At 54.1% G+C, this 21378-nt stretch overlaps 1 protein-coding gene and 3 non-coding genes across 4 annotated transcripts; 1 reads left to right on the top strand and 3 right to left on the bottom strand.

The window, feature by feature from the left end:
• The first annotated feature begins 802 nt into the window (after window positions 1-802).
• Window positions 803-874, top strand: TRNAG-UCC (transfer RNA glycine (anticodon UCC)). The gene has a single exon. It is a non-coding gene; the product is annotated as a tRNA-Gly (tRNA).
• A 432-nt stretch (window positions 875-1306) lies between these two features.
• On the bottom strand, window positions 1307-1378 carry TRNAG-UCC (transfer RNA glycine (anticodon UCC)). Its single transcript has one exon. It is a non-coding gene; the product is annotated as a tRNA-Gly (tRNA).
• A 386-nt stretch (window positions 1379-1764) lies between these two features.
• Window positions 1765-1836, bottom strand: TRNAG-UCC (transfer RNA glycine (anticodon UCC)). The gene has a single exon. It is a non-coding gene; the product is annotated as a tRNA-Gly (tRNA).
• A 653-nt stretch (window positions 1837-2489) lies between these two features.
• On the bottom strand, window positions 2490-19507 carry LOC116956534 (uncharacterized). Its single transcript, XM_032978217.2, has 6 exons — window positions 17477-19507; window positions 15058-15153; window positions 7592-7825; window positions 7100-7122; window positions 4944-5134; window positions 2490-4010 (listed from the first exon to the last, which is right to left on the bottom strand). Exons 1-6 carry the CDS (start codon window positions 19505-19507, stop codon window positions 3373-3375), a joined length of 3213 nt encoding a protein of 1070 aa, XP_032834108.2. The 3' UTR covers window positions 2490-3372.
• Window positions 19508-21378: the final 1871 nt, after the last annotated feature.

The following is a 21378-nucleotide window of genomic DNA, read 5'->3' as shown; positions in this document are numbered from 1 at the left end:
ACCATTATCATCACCACCACCATCATAATCACTACCACCACCATCATCATCACTACCACCACCATCATCATCACTACCACCATCATCATCATCACTACCACCACCATCATCATCATCACTACCACCATCATCATCATCACTACCACCACCATCATCATCACTACCACCACCATCATCATCACTACCACCATCATCATCATCACTACCACCATCATCATCATCACTACCACCACCATCATCATCACTACCACCACCACCATCATCATCATCACTACCACCACCATCATCTTCACTACCACCACCATCATCATCATCATCACTACCATCACCACCACTAACACCATCATCATCGCCATCACCACCACTATCACCATCACCACCCTCAGCAGCAGCAGCCTCGAGTCACTCGGCGAGTCTCTCACGGACTCTGTGCATCACCACTCACAGAGGGATATTTACCCCCAGCACTGCTGGGTCAAGTCACCTGCTGTGAGTGTGAGCTGCTGTGATGCTGTAGTGGCGATCAGAGCTGTCTTCCGTAGCAATTTCAACCCGGTTCGACTCCTGGCCATCGCAAGGTCTATACAGGGTACACACGTTATTCTTTATTTATTTACTTTACAGCAGAGATGGATTTAGGAGGTCACCTCCGAGTGGTAATTTTGTTTTTCATCGCAGGATCGAGAGGGGGGGTAACTGGTTTGGGAAAGAGGAGACCTTCAATCCAGCAGTGGATTGAGCCTGAGTGGTAATGGTGGTGATGATGATGACTGTGTCAACAGCAAGCTGCTCAACAGCAACAGCGACAGTGGTATAGTGGTGAGCATAGCTGCCTTCCAAGCAGTTGACCCGGGTTCGATTCCCGGCTGTCGCAAGCTACAGTTTAATATATTTTGTTTGTATTTAAATAGAGGCGCCTCATCCACGACGCGTGAACAAACACCGACCGCGTGCAACACAAAGCGATGGTTCGTTAAACTTTGACAAATTATTGTGGTGGTGACGCTGCCGCTCCATTGGTGTGACGAGCACAATCGACAAAAACTCCGCTCGTGATGTGACGTCACCAGGCCTTCATCCAGCAGTGGATTGATCGCGGCTGCTGATGCCGACGCAGGATGGGGAGTCCTACTTGCTGTGCCGCCTTGCACGAGGCCACCCGCGGTAGCAGCAGCTCCTGCGACGCGATGATTTGTCTAATTTTAACGAACCATCGCTTTGTGTTGCACGCGGTCGGTATTTGTTCACTCGTTATGGATGAGGCGCCTCTATTTAAATACAAAAAATATATATAAAAACTTTAGCGTGCGACAGCCGGGAATCGAACCCGGGTCAACTGCTTGGAAGGCAGCTATGCTCACCACTATACCACTGTCGCTGTTGCTGTTGAGCAGTTTGCTGTTGACCCACTCATCATCATCACCACTGCCATCAACATCGTGAGCCAGGCTCAATCCACTGCTGGATGAAGGCCTCCTCCCCTAATCCGTTGCCACACTCTCGATCCTGCGATGTTAAATTTTACCACTCACAGCTGATCTCCTGAATCCATCTCCGCTGATAAAATGAATATTTGATCCAAAAAAAAAACAGCTCGGACTTGCGACAGCCGGGAATCGGGGAGTCCTACTTGCTGTGCCGCCTTGCACGAGGCCACCCGCAGTAGCAGCAGCAGCTCCTGCGACTCCCACTGTGACCTCTCTCTCCCCCTCTCTCTCTCCATCTGAGTTCAACTCGGACAAATTTAAAATAATAAATAACCACTGCGACAGCCGGGAATCGAACCCGGGTCAACTGCTTGGAAGGCAGCTATGCTCACCACTATACCACTGTCGCTGGTGATGTTGAGCAACTTGTTATATATTTTATTATTTTATTGTTTCCCTTCAACGTGACTTTACCAAAAGAGCTAGGAGTATGAGTTATTGGCACCGTCATCGACGATTCTCGAGAGAGTATCGGTAGCTCATTAGACCTCCTTTGCCAGTACCAAAATATAATAATAAGGGGTTTTCCCCTTTTTTCCGGCAACAAAACTGAAACCTTTTTTACAAGGAATCATGTTACTGCATTAACCGCAATACTTGTGGTCAGAATGCAAACAAAAAAAACACACTATGATAATATATGATGATGCATTGTCCTTGAATCTGATTGGTCCACACCAAAGACAGCTTTCTTTTGAGCCTCGTCTCAATTGGTGCTAGACCAGAGGGGCAAGTGCTGTCAGTGAGCATCTATGAAGGCCGGCACGGCACACGAGGGGGTGGGTGGCCAGCACCACGCCCGGGCCGCCTTTGTCTCCCCAGTGGCGATGTTTACTGCACAGTGTACCAGGTACACATTTGAGACCGAGTCAACCTAGGGGAGGGCCAGGGCGAGTTCAGATAATCGTCACTGGTGCTGAACTTGAGGCCGCCGGGTTCGTACCGCTACACAGCCACTCGACACACATTGTTCTCGCTTGAATCAAATACAAACGTAAACCGTTTTAACGGCTGAGATCTTTTATTGACATGTCAATATCACGATTTGCGAATTTCGGTTAACTTGTGACACGTAATTTTTTTTTTATATTCTTGGTTCTTTCGGTAAAGTCACGTAGAGGGGAAACAATGAAATAATAAAAATATAAAACAATAAAATTATCTACGACGTTTCGACTGCAACACAAGCAGTCATCATCAGGTGTGAAAACCACAGCAAGAATTTTATTGTTTCATATTTTTATTATTTTATTGTTTTCCCCTCTACGTGACTTTACCGAAAGAACCAAGAATATGAATCCCTGCAGTCACGAAAGCTTTAAATGAAGAAATGTATTTTTTTGTTTCCTGTACACCATTTGACCATTAGATTTTTGTTTCGTCCAAAGATGCCTTTTTTTGAGCGTGCCTTAAATAATCTCTTAACTTTACATCCATCTGCGTGTTGGTACTCACGAGGTGTTGACGTCTTATTCTGTGCTCGTAGAACGCCTTCGACCGCTGCGCTTAACATTATTTAAACAACGGTACGGACGAAGAATTGTATCGAGGTGACAGGGGCGGGCAAGCGCATGAGGAATGGGTGACTAGGAGGGGTGCAAAGGGGATAGGGAGGAGGAGGGGAGCTGGTCCCGATCGATGGGTGCGTAGGGGGTTCGGGGAGGGTGAAGAAGTGGAGGGGAGAGAAGGGGAAGAGAATGGGCAATGGACGAAGAGGCCGGGGAGCTTAGCCAAATTTCGCGGCGAGCTCGTCCAACGCACGGCACAGTGTGGGGTGTGGTCTGTTGGGGGCGTGGTCTCGGTTAAGGGCGTGGTCTCGGTTAAGGGCGTGGTCAGCAGGAGGGGGGCATGGTCGGCGCCGCCCAACCGCAGTCCCAAGGGGTGTTCACGAGCACGGCGGCAGCTCCTCCTCTTCCTCCTCCTCCTCCTCATCGTCTTCCTTTCCCCCGAGCTCGATGATCCTCAGGCTCTGGGTGACACAACCCACGGCCAGGGCGGGCAGCAGCGGTTGCGTGAACTCGTGGTGGAACGCGTGTAGCGTCACCGCGCCGCCACCGCCACCGCCGCCGCCGCCGCCGCCGCCCGCCGAGATGCCGCAGAACGTCAGCAGCCCCGCCTCCCAGTCCAGATAGATGCCGACCCGCCGCAGGTGAGGAGTGCCCCCGGCCAGCTTCAGCGGCACCTTCGACCCGCCGTGCCACGCCACGAGGCTCTTGCTGTCCCGCAGGAGGCACCACGACTCGTCGTTCTCCCCGAGTCGGCATTCGGTGCCGGCTCCCTTGCGCGCGATGGTGGCGTACGCGGCGCCCACGCGGTACCAGCCGCAGCCGGCGACGTCCACCTCCCAGTAGCGGCGGCCCGAGGACAGGGGCTCGGAGCAGAGGGCCTGCTTGGCCGTGTCGAATCGCTCGGGGGCGTCGGGCAGGGCCTGCGGGCACCGCGCCAGCGTCATCCTCCGGAGGTCGGGGGAGAAGCGCAGCTCCGGGTGGGCCGAGTCCACGTTCAGAGTCGGCGAGCAGCCGTCTGTGTGCGCGGTGACACGATAGCACCACCACAAACCCAGGGCGTTAAGATGGCTAAAGAGATGTTAACTACCTCACCACCTGGTATGCACGAGGTCGTGGGTTCGATCCCTACCCCAACGACGATGCCTGATGTTTCGATTTAAAGCTTTCGTGACTGCAAGGATTCATCTTCTTTGGTTCTTTCGGTAAAGTCACCACGTAGAATGAGAATACAATAATTCTATGCTAATTCCTTTGTCAGGGCGCTCTGTTTCTTCTCACACAGCTTAAAGGTCGCGGTCTGAGCTTGGCTGTGTTCGCTCCAGCGCTGTCCTCCAGACAGTCTCGTCCCTTCACCTGAAGAAGGCCGCTTGTGTTGTGGCCGAAACGTCGTGAGAATATTATTGTGTTATTTTATTTTATCAATTTATTATTTTATTCTCATTCTACGTGACTTTACCGAAAGAACCAAAGAAGATGCTTGCTGTGTATTTTGAGTTTTCATAGTAACTACCTTGCCTGGCATGCAGGAGGTCATGGGTTCGATCCCGACCCTGATGATCCCTGCCATATATTTGGAGTCCGCGTGTTAACTACCTCGCCTGGTATGCAGGAGGTCATGGGTTCGATCCCGACCCCCTGCTGTATACTTGTAAGTTTGCGACTCTCTCCCCATTTTGGTCACGTGGCATTTTCTCCGGATCCTTCGGTTTACCCTCTCCACGTTTAGGATCGGCATCATGCGTTCAGAGTATGTGGCTGCTACCATTAATTTCCAGCTGATGGTGATGATGATGATGATAAGCCACTTCGGCGGGCTATCGTTTGTGATAGCCAGGTCGCTTCTGAAAAAAAGCGCTACATAGAAGCTTGGTGGGACCTTACCTGGTAAAATAAAATAAACAGGTGAGTTAATTACAGTAAAACAATCTCCGCGTCGAGTGCTACGTACATCTCCTGATAAACTCGCGATAGCCAAGCTCCCCAAAGTGACGTGCCGGATCTCCCGGTGACGCCTCGCTCTGGGAGGCTCTGAAGGATGCCAGGAATCCATCGATGCGTTCCTGCAGCGCGGCCGCGTCCACGAACTCCAAGGGCGGGTCGAGCGCCGGCTCCACCTGCACGCTTTCCAGGCTCACAAAGCTGGCGACCGCGAGGGTAGCGCCGCACAAGCGATGGTCTGAGATGACCGTGAGTGGCGACGGGGGGGCCATGGCAAGGTGTATGTTATGTATGTATGTCTATACTCTTTGGTTCTATTCGGTAAAGTCACGTAGGTAAACATAAAATAACAAAAAATCACGACGTTTCGGCCACAACACAAGTGGCCTTCATCAGGTGAAGGGACTGGACTGTCCAGAGGACAGCGTGACTTTACCGAATAGAACCAAAAAGTATGGATCGTTGCAGTCACGAAAGCTTCAAATCTAGAATTGATAACCTCTACGAGGAGGACTTTCACCTATCTGTTAGAGCGTTCAACAGACAATGGGACAAGAAGTCAAAGCTCATCACTCCAATGCTGTCCTCTGGACAGTCCAGTCCCTTCACCTGATGAAGGCCACTTGTGTTGTGGCCGAAACGTCGTGATTTTTTGTTATTTTATTTTTACCTACGTGACTTTACCGAATAGAACCAAAGAGTATGGATCCTTGCAGTCACGACAGCTTCAAATCTAGAGTATGTATGTCTGTATGTATGTCAATATGTATGTTGAACTTATTTTGCACCGTCTGCAGCCAACCATGCTCATATCGAAGGTGGCGGGCGAAGGACAAAATAAAAACACATCAGCTCTAAAGAAATTACCATTGGAAACCTCATTTGCCAGTAACAAAATATGATAATTGTTTTTTTACCTTTTTATCTGGCAACAAAACTGACACACATTGACCACAATACCTGCGGTCGGAACACAAACAAAAAACAACAACTCTGATAATATATGCACTGTCCTTGAAATTGATTGGTCCACACCCGAGACAGCTTTCTTTAGAGCCTCGTCTCACATGGTGTTGGACCAGAAGACGCCAAAAGGCGCACAACTCAAAGACAATGCACCATCAAAGTATGAGAGCTCGGGGTAAGCATTTACACCATTGGGAACCTCATTTGCCAGTAACAAAATATGATAATTGGTTTTTAACCTTTTTATCTGGCAACAAAACTGACACCTTTTTTACAAGGAGTCATGTTTACATTGACCACAATACCTGCGGTCGGAACGCAAACAATGTAAACATGACTCCTTGTAAATAAAGGTGTCAGTTTGTTGCCAGATAAAAAAGGCAATAAAACAATTATCTAAAGAAATTAGTTTGATGATGATTACGATGGTGGTGATGAAAATGGTGGTGATGACGATTGTGATCATGGTAATGATCAGGATAGTGGTCGTGACGATGAAGGCGCGAGACCACGGATCACACAATCCCAGATGTTCTGTCACCGTAGCTAACAACCACCACTTTTACATGTTTCCCCTGGCGTTATTGCTGCAATCTATACGGCATCTACTGCCACCTTGAATTTGTTGAAGGATCATAACATTCAACTATGACATCTATACAAACTGTTGCTTACATGCCCGTACGAAAGAAGAAGATTGTTCTCCCCGTGGTCGCGTGGAATTTTTACTCCTGGTCCTCCGGTTTATCCATCCACATTTTAGAATCGACATGCGGTTTAGATAATATATTGACTGCTGCTATACATTTCCATGTGATGACGATAAGCCGACTTACGTGGACCAATTACTTGTGAGAGCCAGGTCGCTTCTTAAAACGGAGCTCTATAGCTTAGTGGGCCTTACCTGGAAAAATAAATTGTTTAGTTTTTTTAGTTTTAAATAACAACCCCACTCTTATACTCTACCACTATCATCGTATGCGGAATTGTATCATTGCTGCAGAGTGCCTTTGAATAAGGTGCTGCTAGATAAATTTAGATGAGATCCAACACTGCACCACCAAGCCTCCATAGAGGCGACTGAATGGCTTTATGACTTCGATATGAACGCACACACACACACATATAAAACGCTGTTAACTTCGCCGGTGTATACGTGTCATTCAGAAGCAAAGAAAATAACAGATGCAGAGGACTTACCTGTCCCAGTTTGTCATGCATTTCTGGAACACACGCAGGTACACACAGGCACACACTTAGACTCACGTTGTTGGATAATACAGAACACGATTTTTTCAAATGAAACTCCCAAGGGTATGGGTGGGGACAGTCGTGATGGAGACAGTAGGGGTAGTCGTAGGTGGGGACAGTATGGATAGTGGTGGGTGGGGACAGTATGGTTGGGCATGGTAGGGGTGGGTGGGGACAGTAGGGGTCGGGGTAGACAGTAGGGGTCGGTGTGGACAGTAGGGGTCGGGGTGGACAGTAGAGGTCGGGGTGGACCGCCTTCAAGACGATGACCAAACTCCCTCTTGGAGCAGCGAGCGGATAACAACCACGATTTGGATATCGTCCCCCGCTGCAAGAAACCAGCGTCCCCACAAGAACCCGTATCGCGAGCCTCCACACGACGCTAAGCGGAGGGGACCGACGTGCCGCGTCGTTCCAGGGGATAGATGTCCCACGGCAAACCTGGATGAACTCCACGTGGTCGTCGGTCGCCTCCAGATCGTCGACGGCTCTCAGCGCCTCCTGCGCTTCGGCCAGCACCTCGGCGCAGCTCCCGATGTCGCGCCGGATCGCCGAGAGTTTGGCGTCGCGCTCCGAGTCCACGGCCCTCAGCGCCGACTCGCGGTCCTCGGCGACGAGGCGCAGGAGGTCGCCGTAGCTGGCGCCCAGCCTCGACTTTGTCTCCTCGGCCGCTTCCTGGCAGTATGGCACGCGCGCGCAGCAAGCGGTGTGGTTTGCGAGTTAAGAGCCGGTGCGATTTTTGGTTTGAATTCATCGTTAATTTTTTTGTTCCGTTCGTCGTTTCGAACTTCATCCAGCGGTCATCGAGTCGCGTCTACGAAGGCCCGTAAAAGTCCAGGAGTCTGAATCCGTGGATTTTCAAGTCCGTGGACGACAGCCCCGTGGAAAGCCGAGTCCGGTCGAAGAGACACCCACAGAGACCCACAGAGACCCACAGAGACCCAGACCCATAGACACCCAGAGACCCACAGAGACACCGTTAGAGACCAACAAAGGAGACCCACAAAGGAGACCCACAGATTAGCACGGTTGGCTAGGTACGGTGCGAAAGAAATTCAAGGTACGCACGTACACAGAGACGCACAGACACCCAGACCCATAGAGACCCACAGAGACACCCATAGAGGACTCACAGAGGAGACCTAACAGATTGGCACGGTTGGCTACGTACGGTGCGAAAGAATATCATCATACATGCACAGACTCACAGACACACAGACCAGCATACCAAGCGAGGTAGTTAATATGCAAACTCCAAATATACAACAGGCATCGTCAGGGTCGGGATCGAACCCACAAAACCTCCTGTATTTAGGCGAGGTAGTTTATATCTCCTAGCCACCAATAGACTTTGCTGTGACCACCTAATCTAAACTAAACCAAACTATAAAATGTTTTACCACATTTGGGAGCAAATGACATGCGGATACCTGGCAGCAGATGCGGATACCTGGCGTTCATCATCATTTCCAGTCATCAATTTCGCTTTCACATAATCACAGATTCGCCCCCCCCATACCCCCCCCCCACTCGTCTACTTCATCCACCTCATCAACCACCGCTACATTCACGCACGGTGCCGTACCTTCCTTAATCCTCTGTAAAGCACCTCGGTTAGGACGCTACGTAGATTACGTTAAGATAAGATAAGGGGCCGTCCTTAAATGACGTCACGCGATTTTTGACGATTTTTGACCCCCCCCCCCCTTCGTCACACGACGTCACAAAAAGTCAGCCCCCCCCCCCTCAAATATGACGTCAAAAAGCTCTGACCCCCCCCCAAAAAAAATATATAAAAACATGCTTCAAATCGCTTTAAACTATCGTCATGTAGTAGTGCGTATTTAATGTGGCGCTGCGCTCTGATGTTGCAGGAGAAAACATTTATTTAAAAAGTCTATTCAATTAAGTAGAACGTGTTGTCTATATTTATTTATAAAGTTGCGCATTTTGATGTGACGTCACATTTCTACACCCCCCCCCCTCCTCGTCACACATCGTCACAAATGTCTGACCCCCCCAGATGCGTGACGTCATTTATGGCCGGCCCCATAGGATGCCTGCTGGTAGCATGCCGTGTCAACCCACACGGTTTACCCCGCATTCTTGTGCAGGGGAAATGAGTTTTCAGTGCTGTTTGTTTGTCCCCTCGTGATGGGGACTTTGTGGGATGAACCTTGAAGTTGATAAGGGCACGGGGTGACCAACGAGGTTTGAATTGGGTCTGTAATAAGGTAGGGCACTGATAAGGGGTTGACAGGTTTGTAGTGGTGAGTGTAGTAGTGGTGAGTGTCGTAGTGGTGAGTGTACTAGTGGTGAGTTAGTGGTGGTGAGTGTAGTGGTGAATGTTACTAGTGGTGAGTGTAGTGGTGGTGAGTGTACTAGTGGTGAGTGTAGTAGTGGTGAGTGCAGTGGTGTGTGTACTAGTGGTGAGTGTACTAGTGGTGAGTGTACTAGTGGTGAGTTTAGTGGTGGTGAGTGTAGTGGTGAATGTACTAGTGGTGAGTGTAGTGGTGAGTGTACTAGTGAGTGTACTAGTGAGTGTAGTGGTGAGTGTAGTAGTGGTGAGCGTAGTGGTGAGTGTACTAGTGGTGAGTGTAGTAGTGGTGAGTGTACTACTGGTGAGTTTAGTGGTGGTGAGTGTAGTGGTGAATGTACTATTGGTGAGTGTCGTAGTGGTGAGTGTAGTAGTGGTGAGTGTACTAGTGGTGAGTGTAGTGGTGAGTGTACTAGTGGTGAGTGTAGTGGTGAGTGTACTATTGGTGAGTGTAGTAGTGGTGAGTGTAGTAGTGGTGAATGTACAAGTGGTGAGTGTAGTGGTGAGTTTAGTGGTGGTGAGTGTAGTGGTGAATGTACTAGTGGTGAGTGTACTGGTGAGTGTACTAGTGGTGAGTTTAGTGGTGGTGAGTGTAGTGGTGAGTGTACTAGTGGTGAGTGTCGTAGTGGTGAGTGTAGTAGTGGTGAGTGTACTAGTGGTGAGTGTAGTGGTGAGTGTACTAGTGGTGAGTGTAGTAGTGGTGAGTGTAGTAGTGGTGAATGTACTAGTGGTGAGTGTAGTGGTGAGTTTAGTGGTGGTGAGTGTAGTGGTGAATGTACTAGTGGTGAGTGTACTGGTGAGTGTACTAGTGGTGAGTTTAGGTACTAGTGGTGAGTTTAGTGGTGGTGAGTGTAGTGGTGAGTGTACTAGTGGTGAGTGTCGTAGTGGTGAGTGTAGTAGTGGTGAGTGTACTAGTGGTGAGTGTAGTGGTGAGTGTACTAGTGGTGAGTGTAGTAGTGGTGAGTGTAGTAGTGGTGAATGTACTAGTGGTGAGTGTAGTGGTGAGTTTAGTGGTGGTGAGTGTAGTGGTGAATGTACTAGTGGTGAGTGTACTGGTGAGTGTACTAGTGGTGAGTTTAGTGGTGGTGAGTGTAGTGGTGAGTGTAGTAGTGGTGAGTGTAGTAGCGGTGAGTGTACTAGTGGTGAGTGTAGTGGTGAGTGTATTAGTGGTGAGTTTAGTGGTGGTAAGTGTAGTGGTGAGTGTACTAGTGGTGAGTGTACTAGTGGTGAGTGTAGTGGTGAGTGTAGTAGTGGTGAGTGTAGTAGTGGCGAGTGTACTAGTGGTGAATGTAGTGGTGAGTGTACTAGTGGTGAGTGTAGTAGTAGTGAGTGTAGTGGTGAGTGTACTAGTGGTGAGTGTAGTAGTGGTGAGTGTCGTAGTGGTGAGTGTAGTGGTGAGTGTAGTGGTGAGTGTACTAGTGGTGAGTTTAGTGGTGGTGAGTGTAGTGGTGATTGTACTAGTGGTGAGTGTACTAGTGGTGAGTGTACTAGTGGTGAGTGTAGTGGTGAGTGTAGTGATGAGTGTACTAGTGGTGAGTGTAGTGGTGAGTGTAGTGGTGAGTGTACTAGTGGTGAGTGTACTAGTGGTGAGTGTACTAGTGGTGATTATCTAATTGTGTTTCTCCCTCGTGATGGGGAATTTGTAGGATGAACTTTGAGGTTTATAAGGGGCAGCTAAGGGGCCGTCCATAAATGACGTCACGCGATTTTGGACGATTTTTGACCCCCCCCCCCTCGTCACGTGACGTTACAAAAAGTCAGCCCCCCTCAAATATGACGTCACGAAGCTCTGCCGCCCCCCCCCCCAAAAATATATATATAAAAAATGCTTCAAATCGCTTTAAACTATTGTTGTCATTGTAGTGCGTATTTAACGCGGCGCTGCAACTCTGATGTTGTAGGAGAAAACATTTATTTAAAAAGTCTATTTAATTAAGTAGAACGTGTTGTCTATATTTATTTAAAGTTCGCGCATTTTGATGTGACGTCACAAATGTCTGACCCCCCCCCAGGTGCGTGACGTCATTTATGGACGGCCCCAAAGAAGATCTTAAAACCTGGTTTCGCAAACGAAAACCAACACCGACAAACGCAAGTCACAATTAAAAAATGAATCAATAATTAACAATAACAGATCGGGGGGAAAGAAAGATCAGCGAGTAAATCATCATGGGGCAAATTTATTTTTAAATCATCTTTTTTTTTAAAGTTCGTAAAATGTAGATTGCCATCAAATGCCACGCTGCGTCTCTAATAAAACGACTTAATTTAAATGTCGGCGTTGTTTTTTTAAAATTGTTATTATGCGGATACAGCCTCAAACAAAGGTGAACTAAAAACAACTCTCCAGTAAGCAGCGTGGTGGACTGTGGTGTCAGGTAGGGGCAGAGGGGGAGGGGGGAGGGGGGGATGAGTGGGGGGGGGGTGAGTGGGGGTGAGTGGGGGGGGTGAGTGGGGGGGTGAGTGGGGGGGGTGAGTGGGGGTGAGTGGGGGGTGAGTGGGGGGGGGTGAGTGGGGGGGGTGAGTGGGGGGGGTGAGTGGGGGTGAGTGGGGGGTGAGTGGGGGGGGTGAGTGGGGGGGGTGAGTGGGGGGGGGTGAGTGGGGGGGGGTGAGTGGGGGGTGAGTGGGGGGGGTGAGTGGGGGGGTGAGTGGGGGGGGTGAGTGGGGGGTGAGTGGGGGGTGAGTGGGGGGGTGAGTGGGGGGTGAGTGGGGGGGGTGAGTGGGGGGGGTGAGTGGGGGGGGTGAGTGGGGGGGGGTGAGTGGGGGGGGTGAGTGGGGGGGTGAGTGGGGGGGTGAGTGGGGGGGGGTGAGTGGGGGGTGAGTGGGGGGGGTGAGTGAGGGTGAGTGGGGGGTGAGTGGGGGGGGGTGAGTGGGGGTTGTGAGTGGGGGGTGAGTGGGGGGTGAGTGGGGGGGGTGAGTGGGGGGTGTGAGTGGGGGGTGAGTGGGGGGTGAGTGGGGGGTGAGTGGGGGGAGTGAGTGGGGGGTGTGAGTGGGGGGTGAGTGGGGGGGGTGAGTGGGGGGTGTGAGTGGGGGGTGAGTGGGGGGAGTGAGTGGGGGGTGAGTGGGGGTGAGTGGGGGGGTGAGTGGGGGTGAGTGGGGGGGGGGGTGAGTGGGGGGTGTGAGTGGGGGGGTGAGTGGGGGGAGTGAGTGGGGGGTGTGAGTGGGGGGTGAGTGGGGGGTGAGTGGGGGGGGGGTGAGTGGGGGGTGTGAGTGGGGGGTGTGAGTGGGGGGTGAGTGGGGGGAGTGAGTGGGGGGTGGTGGGGGGGTGAGTGGGGGGGGGTGAGTGGGGGGTGAGTGGGGGGTGAGTGGGGGTGAGTGGGGGGGGTGAGTGGGGGGTGAGTGGGGGGGGGGTGGGGGGGTGAGTGGGGGGTGAGTGGGGGGGGTGAGTGGGGGGTGAGTGGGGGGGGTGAGTGGGGGGGTGAGTGGGGGGGGTGAGTGGGGGGGGGTGAGTGGGGGGGTGAGTGGGGGGGTGAGTGGGGGGTGAGTGGGGGGGGGTGAGTGGGGGGTGAGTGGGGGGGGTGAGTGAGGGTGAGTGGGGGGTGAGTGGGGGGGGGTGAGTGGGGGGTGTGAGTGGGGGGTGAGTGGGGGGTGAGTGGGGGGGGTGAGTGGGGGGTGTGAGTGGGGGGTGAGTGGGGGGTGAGTGGGGGGTGAGTGGGGGGAGTGAGTGGGGGGGTGTGAGTGGGGGGTGAGTGGGGGGTGAGTGGGGGGGGTGAGTGGGGGGTGTGAGTGGGGGTGAGTGGGGGGAGTGAGTGGGGGGTGAGTGGGGGTGAGTGGGGGGGTGAGTGGGGGTGAGTGGGGGGGGGGTGGTGGGGTGGGGGGTGTGAGTGGGGGGGTGAGTGGGGGGAGTGAGTGGGGGTGTGAGTGGGGGGTGAGTGGGGGGTGAGTGGGGGGGGTGAGTGGGGGGTGTGAGTGGGGGGTGAGTGGGGGGAGTGAGTGGGGGGTGAGTGGGGGGGTGAGTGGGGGGGGGGTGAGTGGGGGGTGAGTGGGGGGTGAGTGGGGGTGAGTGGGGGGGGTGAGTGGGGGTGAGTGGGGGGGGTGTGAGTGGGGGGTGAGTGGGGGGTGAGTGGGGGGGGTGAGTGGGGGGTGAGTGGGGGGGTGAGTGGGGGGGTGAGTGGGGGGGGTGAGTGGGGGGGGTGAGTGGGGGGGGGTGAGTGGGGGGGGTGAGTGGGGGGGTGAGTGGGGGGTGAGTGGGGGGGGTGAGTGGGGGGTGAGTGGGGGGGGTGAGTGAGGGTGAGTGGGGGGTGAGTGGGGGGGGGGTGAGTGGGGGGTGTGAGTGGGGGGTGAGTGGGGGGTGAGTGGGGGGGGTGAGTGGGGGGTGAGTGGGGGGTGAGTGGGGGGAGTGAGTGGGGGGTGTGAGTGGGGGGTGAGTGGGGGGTGAGTGGGGGGGTGAGTGGGGGGTGTGAGTGGGGGGTGAGTGGGGGGAGTGAGTGGGGGGTGAGTGGGGGTGAGTGGGGGGGGTGAGTGGGGGTGAGTGGGGGGGGGGGTGAGTGGGGGGTGTGAGTGGGGGGGTGAGTGGGGGAGTGAGTGGGGGGTGTGAGTGGGGGGTGAGTGGGGGGTGAGTGGGGGGGGTGAGTGGGGGGTGTGAGTGGGGGGTGAGTGGGGGGAGTGAGTGGGGGGTGAGTGGGGGGGTGAGTGGGGGGGGTGAGTGGGGGGTGAGTGGGGGGTGAGTGGGGGTGAGTGGGGGGGGTGAGTGGGGGGTTAGTGGGGGGGGGTGAGTGGGGGGTGAGTGGGGGGTGAGTGGGGGGGGTGAGTGGGGGGGGTGAGTGGGGGGGTGAGTGGGGGGGGTGAGTGGGGGGGGTGAGTGGGGGGGGGTGAGTGGGGGGGGGTGAGTGGGGGGGTGAGTGGGGGGTGAGTGGGGGGGGTGAGTGGGGGGTGAGTGGGGGGGGTGAGTGGGGGGTGTGAGTGGGGGGTGAGTGGGGGAGTGAGTGGGGGGTGAGTGGGGGGGGTGAGTGGGGGGGGGTGAGTGGGGGGTGAGTGGGGGGTGAGTGGGGGTGAGTGGGGGGAGTGAGTGGGGGGTGAGTGGGCGTGAGTGGGGGGGGTGAGTGGGGGTGAGTGGGGGGGGGGTGAGTGGGGGGTGAGTGGGGGGGGTGAGTGGGGGGTGAGTGGGGGGAGTGAGTGGGGAGTGAGTGGGGGGTGAGTGGGGGGGTGAGTGGGGGGGGTGAGTGGGGGGGTGAGTGGGGGGTGAGTGGGGGGTGAGTGGGGGGGGGGGGGTGAGTGGGGGGTGTGAGTGGGGGGTGAGTGGGGGGAGTGAGTGGGGGGTGAGTGGGGGGTGAGTGGGGGGGGGGGGTGAGTGGGGGGAGTGAGTGGGGGGTGAGTGGGGGGTGAGTGGGGGGGGGTGAGTGGGGGGTGAGTGGGGGGGGTGAGTGGGGGGTGTGAGTGGGGGGTGAGTGGGGGGAGTGAGTGGGGGGTGAGTGGGGGGTGAGTGGGGGGGGGGGTGAGTGGGGGGAGTGAGTGGGGGGTGAGTGGGGGGTGAGTGGGGGGGGTGAGTGGGGGGTGAGTGGGGGGGGTGAGTGGGGGGTGAGTGGGGGGGGGGGGTGAGTGGGGGGTGAGTGGGGGGGGGTGAGTGGGGGGGTGAGTGGGGGGTGTCCACCTGCACGAGACGGGTTCCGTGCCGCAGGCTGCTCGTCCTCCCGCGAGCTGTCGTCTCCGTGTCGCGAAGTTTCCGCTTCACCAAACTCACGCGCTCCTGCGTTGGGCGAGACACAGCAACAGTAGCATCAGCGGTAGCAGCAGCAGTAACTGCAGCAGTAGCAGCAGCAGTAATAGCAGTAGTAGCAGCAGCAGTAGTAGTAGCAGCAGCAGTAGCAGCAGTAGCAACAGCAGTAGTAGCAGTAGCAGCAGTAGTAGTGGTAGCAGCAGTAGTAGTAGTAGCAGCAGCAGTAGCAGCAGTAGCAGTAGCAGCAGTAGTAGTGGTAGTAGCAGCAGTAGTAGCAGTAGCAGCAGTAGTAGTAGCATCAGTAGTAGCAGCAGTAGTAGCAGTAGCAGCAGTAGTAGTGGTAGCAGCAGTAGTAGCAGCAGTAGTAGTAGCAGTAGCAGCAGCAGTAGTAGCAGCAGCAGTAGTAGCAGTAGTAGCAGCAGCAGTAGCAGCAGTAGCAGCAGTAGTAGTAGCAGCAGTAGCAGTAACTGCAGTAGTAGCAGCAGCGGTAGTAGCAGCAGCAGCAGCATCAACAGTAGCTGCAGTAGCAGCATCAACAGTAGCAGCAGTAGCAGCAGCATCAACAGTAGCAGCAGCAGTAGCAGCAGCAGTAATAGCAGTAGCTGCAGCAGTAGCAGCAGCATCAACAGTAGCTGCAGCAGTAGCAGCAGCATCAACAGTAGCTGCAGCAGCAGTAGCTGCTGCAGCTACTGCTGCAGCAGCTACTGCTGTCGCCAGCCCCCAGTACCCCTCGCCGTCCGAGTCGTCAGGTTTCATGTTTTTGTTGTCACCGAAGCCAAAACCCCCACCCCACCTGTGGCATGCTGTGTTTGCACAAAGACAAAGGTCCCCCGTGTAGCCTGTGACAGGCTGTAGGGGCAAGTGCTGTTAGCGAGTAGCAGCAGCGCCTGTGAACACACAAAGACAAAGGTCCCCCGTGTAGCCTGTAACAGACTGTAGGGGCAAGTGCTGTTAGCGAGTAGCAGCAGCGCCTGTGAACACACAAAGACAAAGGTCCCCCGTGTAGCCTGTAACAGGCTGTAGGGGCAAGTGCTGTTAGCGAGTAGCAGCAGAGCCTGTGAACACACAAAGACAAAGATCCCCCGTGTAGCCTCAAGCAGACTGCAGGGGCAAGTGCTGTTAGCGAGTAGCAGCAGCGCCTGTGAACACACCAAAGACAAAGGTCCCCCGTGTAGCCTGTGACAGGCTGTAGGGGCAAGTGCTGTTAGCGAGTCAGCAGCAGTGCTGCGCTAACCACTGCACCACCGCTCCCCACACACACACACAGTGAGATTGACAAGAGACCCTTAGATCATTCAGTTTGTTGAGTCAGCTGGGTCAAGAGGTGGTGGGTGGTGGTGGTGGTGGTGGGGGGTTGTTGTTGGTGGTGGGGGGTTGTTGGTGGTGGTGGGGGGTTGTTGGTGGTGGTGGGGGGTTGTTGGTGGTGGTGGGGGGTTGTTGGTGGTGGGGGGGGGGGTTGTTGTTGGTGGTGGGGGGTTGTTGTTGGTGGTGGGGGGGCTGGTGGTGGGGGGGTTGTTGGTGGTGGGGGGGTTGTTGGTGGTGGTGGTGGGGGGGGGGTTGTTGTTGTTGGTGGTGGGGGGTTGTTGTTGGTGGTGGTGGTGGGGGGGTTGTTGGTGGTGGGTTGTTGTTGTTGTTGGTGGTGGGTTGTTGTTGTTGGTGGTGGTTGTTGTTGTTGTTGTTGGTGGTTGTTGTTGTTGTTGTTGGTGGTTGTTGTTGTTGGTGGTTGTTGTTGGTGGTGGTGGTGGTTGTTGTTGTTGTTGGTGGTGGTTTTTGTTGTTGTTGTTGGTGGTGGTTGTTGTTGGTGGTGGTGGTAGTTGCTGTTGTTGTTGTTGGTGGTGGTGGTGGTGGTTGTTGTTGTTGTTGGTGGTGGTTGCTGTTGTTGTTGGTGGTGGTTGTTGTTGTTGGTGGTGGTTGTTGTTGTTGGTGGTGGTTGTTGTTGTTGGTGGTGGTGGTTGTTGTTGTTGTTGGTGGTTGTTGTTGTTGTTGGTGGTGGTGTTTTTTGTTGTTGTTGTTGGTGGTGGTTGTTGCTGTTGGTGGTGGTGGTGGTTGCTGGTTGTTGTTGTTGGTGGTGATTGTTGTTGTTGGTGGTGGTGGTGGTTGTTGTTGTTGTTGTTGGTGGTGGTTGTTGTTGTTGGTGGTGGTGGTTGTTGTTGTTGGTGGTGGTTGTTGTTGTTGTTGTTGGTGGTGGTGGTTTTTGTTGTTGTTGTTGGTGGTGGTTGTTGCTGTTGGTGGTGGTGGTTGCTGTTGTTGGTGGTGGTTGTTGTTGTTGTTGTTGGTGGTGGTGGTTGTTGTTGTTGTTGTTGGTGGTGGTGGTGGTTGTTGGTGGTGGTTGTTGGTGGTGTAAGCGACTCACGCTGCGCAGGGCGCGTTCCGCCTCCACGGTGACCACCTCGTGGCCTTTGTGCGACCCCACGAGAACGCACGCGGCGCACACGAGGAGGCCGTGGCAGTCGTCCGAGCCACGGCAGAAATACTCCAGCGGCTTTGAGTGATCTCGGCACCTGCGATGGCTGCTCGTCGTTCTCTCCTCCTCCTCGTCCTCCTCCTCCTTGCCCCCGTCCCTCTTCTTCTCAGACTTCTGCTGCTTGAGCAGCACGAGTTGGTCCACCATGTCGGCGAGGAGGACGTTCTTGCCGAGCTCCGGTCTCCGGGGGAAGATCCGACGGCAGTGGGGGCACGAGAAGATCCCGGCACAGGACGATGACGGCGACGGTGACGTCGCCGCCGATGACGTCACCGCCAGTGACGACACCGCGGTGGCCCACGTGCTGTCGATGCACGCGCTGCAGAACGTGTGGCCGCACGCGAGCGTCACCGGGGTGGTGAACAGCTCGAGGCAGATGGAGCACACGAGACGGTCGTCGTCGTCGTCGCCGCCGCCGTCTTTGCCGCTGCGCTGATGGGACATTTTTGAATGGCACGGCGCGGTTATTCGGAGGGGAGCTTGGCTTGGCTGGACTTGGCTGGGTGGGCTTGGCTGGGTTGGCTTGGCTGGGCTTGGCTGGGCTTGGCTGGAATTGGCTTGGCTGGGTTGGCTTGGCTGGGTTGGCTTGGCTGGACTTGGCTGGGTTGGCTTGGCTGGACTTGGCTGGGTTGTCTGGGCTGGACTTGGCTTGGCTGGCTTGGCTGGGTTGGGCTGGGCTGGGTTGGCTGGACTTGGCTGGGTTGGGCTTGGCTGAGCTTGGCTGGACTTGGCTGGGCTTGGCTGGACTTGGCTGGGTTGGGCTGGGTTGTCTGGGCTGGACTTGGCTGGGCTGGCTTGGCTGGGTTGGGCTGGGCTGGGTTGGCTGGGCTTGGCTGGGTTGGGCTGGGCTGGGTTGGCTGGGCTTGGCTGGGCTGGACTTGGCTGGGCTGGACTTGGCTGGGTTGGGCTGGGCTGGGTTGGCTGGACTTGGCTGGACTTGGCTGGGTTGGGCTTGGCTGGGGTTGGCTGGACTTGGCTGGGCTTGGCTGGACTTGGCTGGGTTGGGCTGGGCTGGGTTGGCTGGGCTTGGCTGGGCTGGACTTGGCTGGGCTGGACTTGGCTGGGTTGGGCTGGGCTGGGTTGGGCTTGGCTGGACTTGGCTGGGTTGGGCTTGGCTGGACTTGGCTGGGCTTGGCTGGGTTGGGTTGGCTGGGCTGGACTGGGCTGGGCTGGACTGGGCTTGGCTGGGCTTGGCTGGGTTTGGCTGGGCTGGGCTTGGCTGGGCTGGGCTGGACTTGGCTGGGCTTGGCTGGGCTGGAATGGGCTTGGCTGGGTTTGGCTGGACTTGGCTGGGCTGGGCTGGGCTGGACTGGGCTTGGCTGGACTGGGCTGGACTTGGCTGGGCTTGGCTGGGCTTGGCTGGAACTTGGCTGGGTTTGGTGGGTTTGGCTGGGCTGGGCTTGGGCTGGGTTTGGCTGGGCTGGGCTTGGCTGGGCTGGGCTGGACTTGGCTGGGTTGGGCTGGGCTTGGCTGGGTTGGGTTGGCTGGACTGGGCTGGGCTGGGCTTGGCTGGATTGGACTTGGTTGGCTTGGCTGGAATGGGCTTGGTTGGCTTGGCTGGGCTGGACTTGGCTGGACTTGGTTGGGTTGGCTGGACTTGGCTGGGCTGGACTGGGCTGGGCTTGGCTGGACTTGGCTGGACTTGGCTGGGCTTGGCTGGGCTTGGCTTGGCTGGGCTGGGCTTGGCAGGGCTTGACTTGGCTGGGCTGGCTTGCTTCGGAACGCAGAGAGAGACGGAGGACACGCAGTGAGACAGAGAGCCAGAAACACGCAGTGAGACAGAGAGCGAGAGAGAAAGAGAGGCACACAGAAAGAGAGAGAAAGGAAGGGAAATGCAAGGTAGAGAAGGGATAGCGAGTGAGTGTGTAGAGTCCAACGCGTCTCCAATACTGTGCTTTGCTGCGTGGGTGGGGCCGCCATTTATACAGCGCGCGACACGTGAGCGCGTGCTTGTGGAACGGCGCCGCCCCCCCCCCCCCCACCTTTCCCACACCCCCCACCTTTCCCACAGCCCCCACCCCCAACTTTCCACACACCCCCTCCCCACCTACTTCCTCCCCACCTTCTGCCCCCCACCCTCCACCCCTTTCCCCCCCAGCCCTTCCCCCCCAACCCCTTTCCCCCACCCCGCCCCATTCCACGGCCCGCCCCTTTCCACCCCCACCCATTCCCCCCACCCATTCCCCCCACCCATTCCCCCCACCCATTCCCCCCACCCCCCTCCACCCACCGCCCCCCACCCATTCCCCCCACCTCTTATCACCACCTCCCCGCCCACCCCCCCCAGGTAGACCAGGAGCGGTATAACCGGTTGGGGGTGACCAAGCGAATCGGGGTCAACGTTGGCGGCTCCCCGTTCTCAGTTCCGTCTCAGCGGGTCGTGGGAACGTTCGTGCCACGGCATTGCAGTGCGGTCAATCGTTTGTAGTGTAGTGTATAGTGTATTGTAGTGTATTGTAGTGAATTGTGTATTGTAGTGTATAGTGTATTGTAGTGTATTGTAGTGTATTGTAGTGTGTAGTGTATAGTAGTGTATAGTGTATTGTAGTGTGTTGTAGTGTATAGTGTATTGTAGTGTATAGTGTATTGTAGTGTATAGTGTATTGTAGTGTGTAGTGTATAGTGTATGGTAGTGTATAGTGTATTGTAGTGTGTAGTGTATTGTAGTGTATTGTAGTGTATAGTGTATTGTAGTGTGTTGTAGTGTGTAGTGTATAGTAGTGTGTAGTGTATAGTGTATTGTAGTGTGTAGTGTATAGTAGTGTGTAGGGTATAGTGTATTGTAGTCTGTAGTGTATAGTGTATTGTAGTGTGTAGTGTATAGTGTATTGTAGTGTATAGTGTATTGTAGTGTGTTGTGTGTAGTGTATAGTAGTGTGTAGTGTATTGTAGTGTATTATAGTGTGTAGAGTATTGTAATGTATAGTGTATTGTAGTGTGTAGTGTATAGTGTATTGTAGTGTGTAGTGTATAGTGTATTGTAGTGTGTAGTGTATTGTAGTGTGTAGTGTATTGTAGTGTGTAGTGTATTGTAGTGTATAGTGTATTGTAGTGTATAGTGTATTGTAGTGTGTTGTGTGTAGTGTATAGTAGAGTGTAGTGTATTGTAGTGTATTATAGTGTGTAGTGTATTGTAATGTATAGTGTATTGTAGTGTGTAGTGTATAGTGTATTGTAGTGTGTAGTGTATTGTAATGTGTAGTGTATAGTAGTGTGTAGGGTATAGTGTATTGTAGTCTGTAGTGTATAGTGTATTGTAGTGTGTAGTGTATAGTGTATTCTAGTGTATAGTGTATTGTAGTGTGTTGTGTGTAGTGTATAGTAGTGTGTAGTGTATTGTAGTGTATTATAGTGTGTAGAGTATTGTAATGTATAGTGTATTGTAGTGTGTAGTGTATAGTGTATTGTAGTGTGTAGTGTATAGTGTATTGTAGTGTGTAGTGTATTGTAGTGTGTAGTGTATTGTAGTGTATAGTGTATTGTAGTGTATAGTGTATTGTAGTGTGTTGTGTGTAGTGTATAGTAGAGTGTAGTGTATTGTAGTGTATTATAGTGTGTAGTGTATTGTAATGTATAGTGTATTGTAGTGTGTAGTGTATAGTGTATTGTAGTGTGTAGTGTATTGTAGTGTGTAGTGTATAGTAGTGTGTAGTGTATTGTAGTTTGTAGTGTATTGTCGTGTGTGGTGTATAGTAGTGTGTAGTGTATTGTAGTGTGTAGTGTATTGTAGTGTATAGTAGTGTCTGGTGTATAGTTGTGTGTAGTGTATAGCAGTGTGTAGTAGTGTGTAG

Source organism: Petromyzon marinus, chromosome 66 (assembly GCF_048934315.1).
Source record: "Petromyzon marinus isolate PM22_M1 ecotype Great Lakes invasive population chromosome 66, UKy_Petmar_22M1.pri1.0, whole genome shotgun sequence".
In the NCBI taxonomy this organism is placed as follows: Eukaryota; Metazoa; Chordata; class Hyperoartia; order Petromyzontiformes; family Petromyzontidae; genus Petromyzon; species Petromyzon marinus.
Note: the sequence above shows the minus strand (reverse complement) of the source record. Positions and strands in the feature narration are given on the sequence as shown.

Coding starts and splice junctions, on each gene's coding strand:
- LOC116956534 (XM_032978217.2), bottom strand. CDS start 19,507: ATGGCGGCCCCACCCACGCAGCAAAGCACAGTATTGGAGACGCGTTGG. Junction 15,154..17,476: donor CGGAACGCGCCCTGCGCAGC/GTGAGTCGCTTA, acceptor CGCCCAACGCAG/GAGCGCGTGAGTTTGGTGAA. Junction 5,135..7,099: donor TGCATGACAAACTGGGACAG/GTAAGTCCTCTG, acceptor CGCGGTCGCCAG/CTTTGTGAGCCTGGAAAGCG.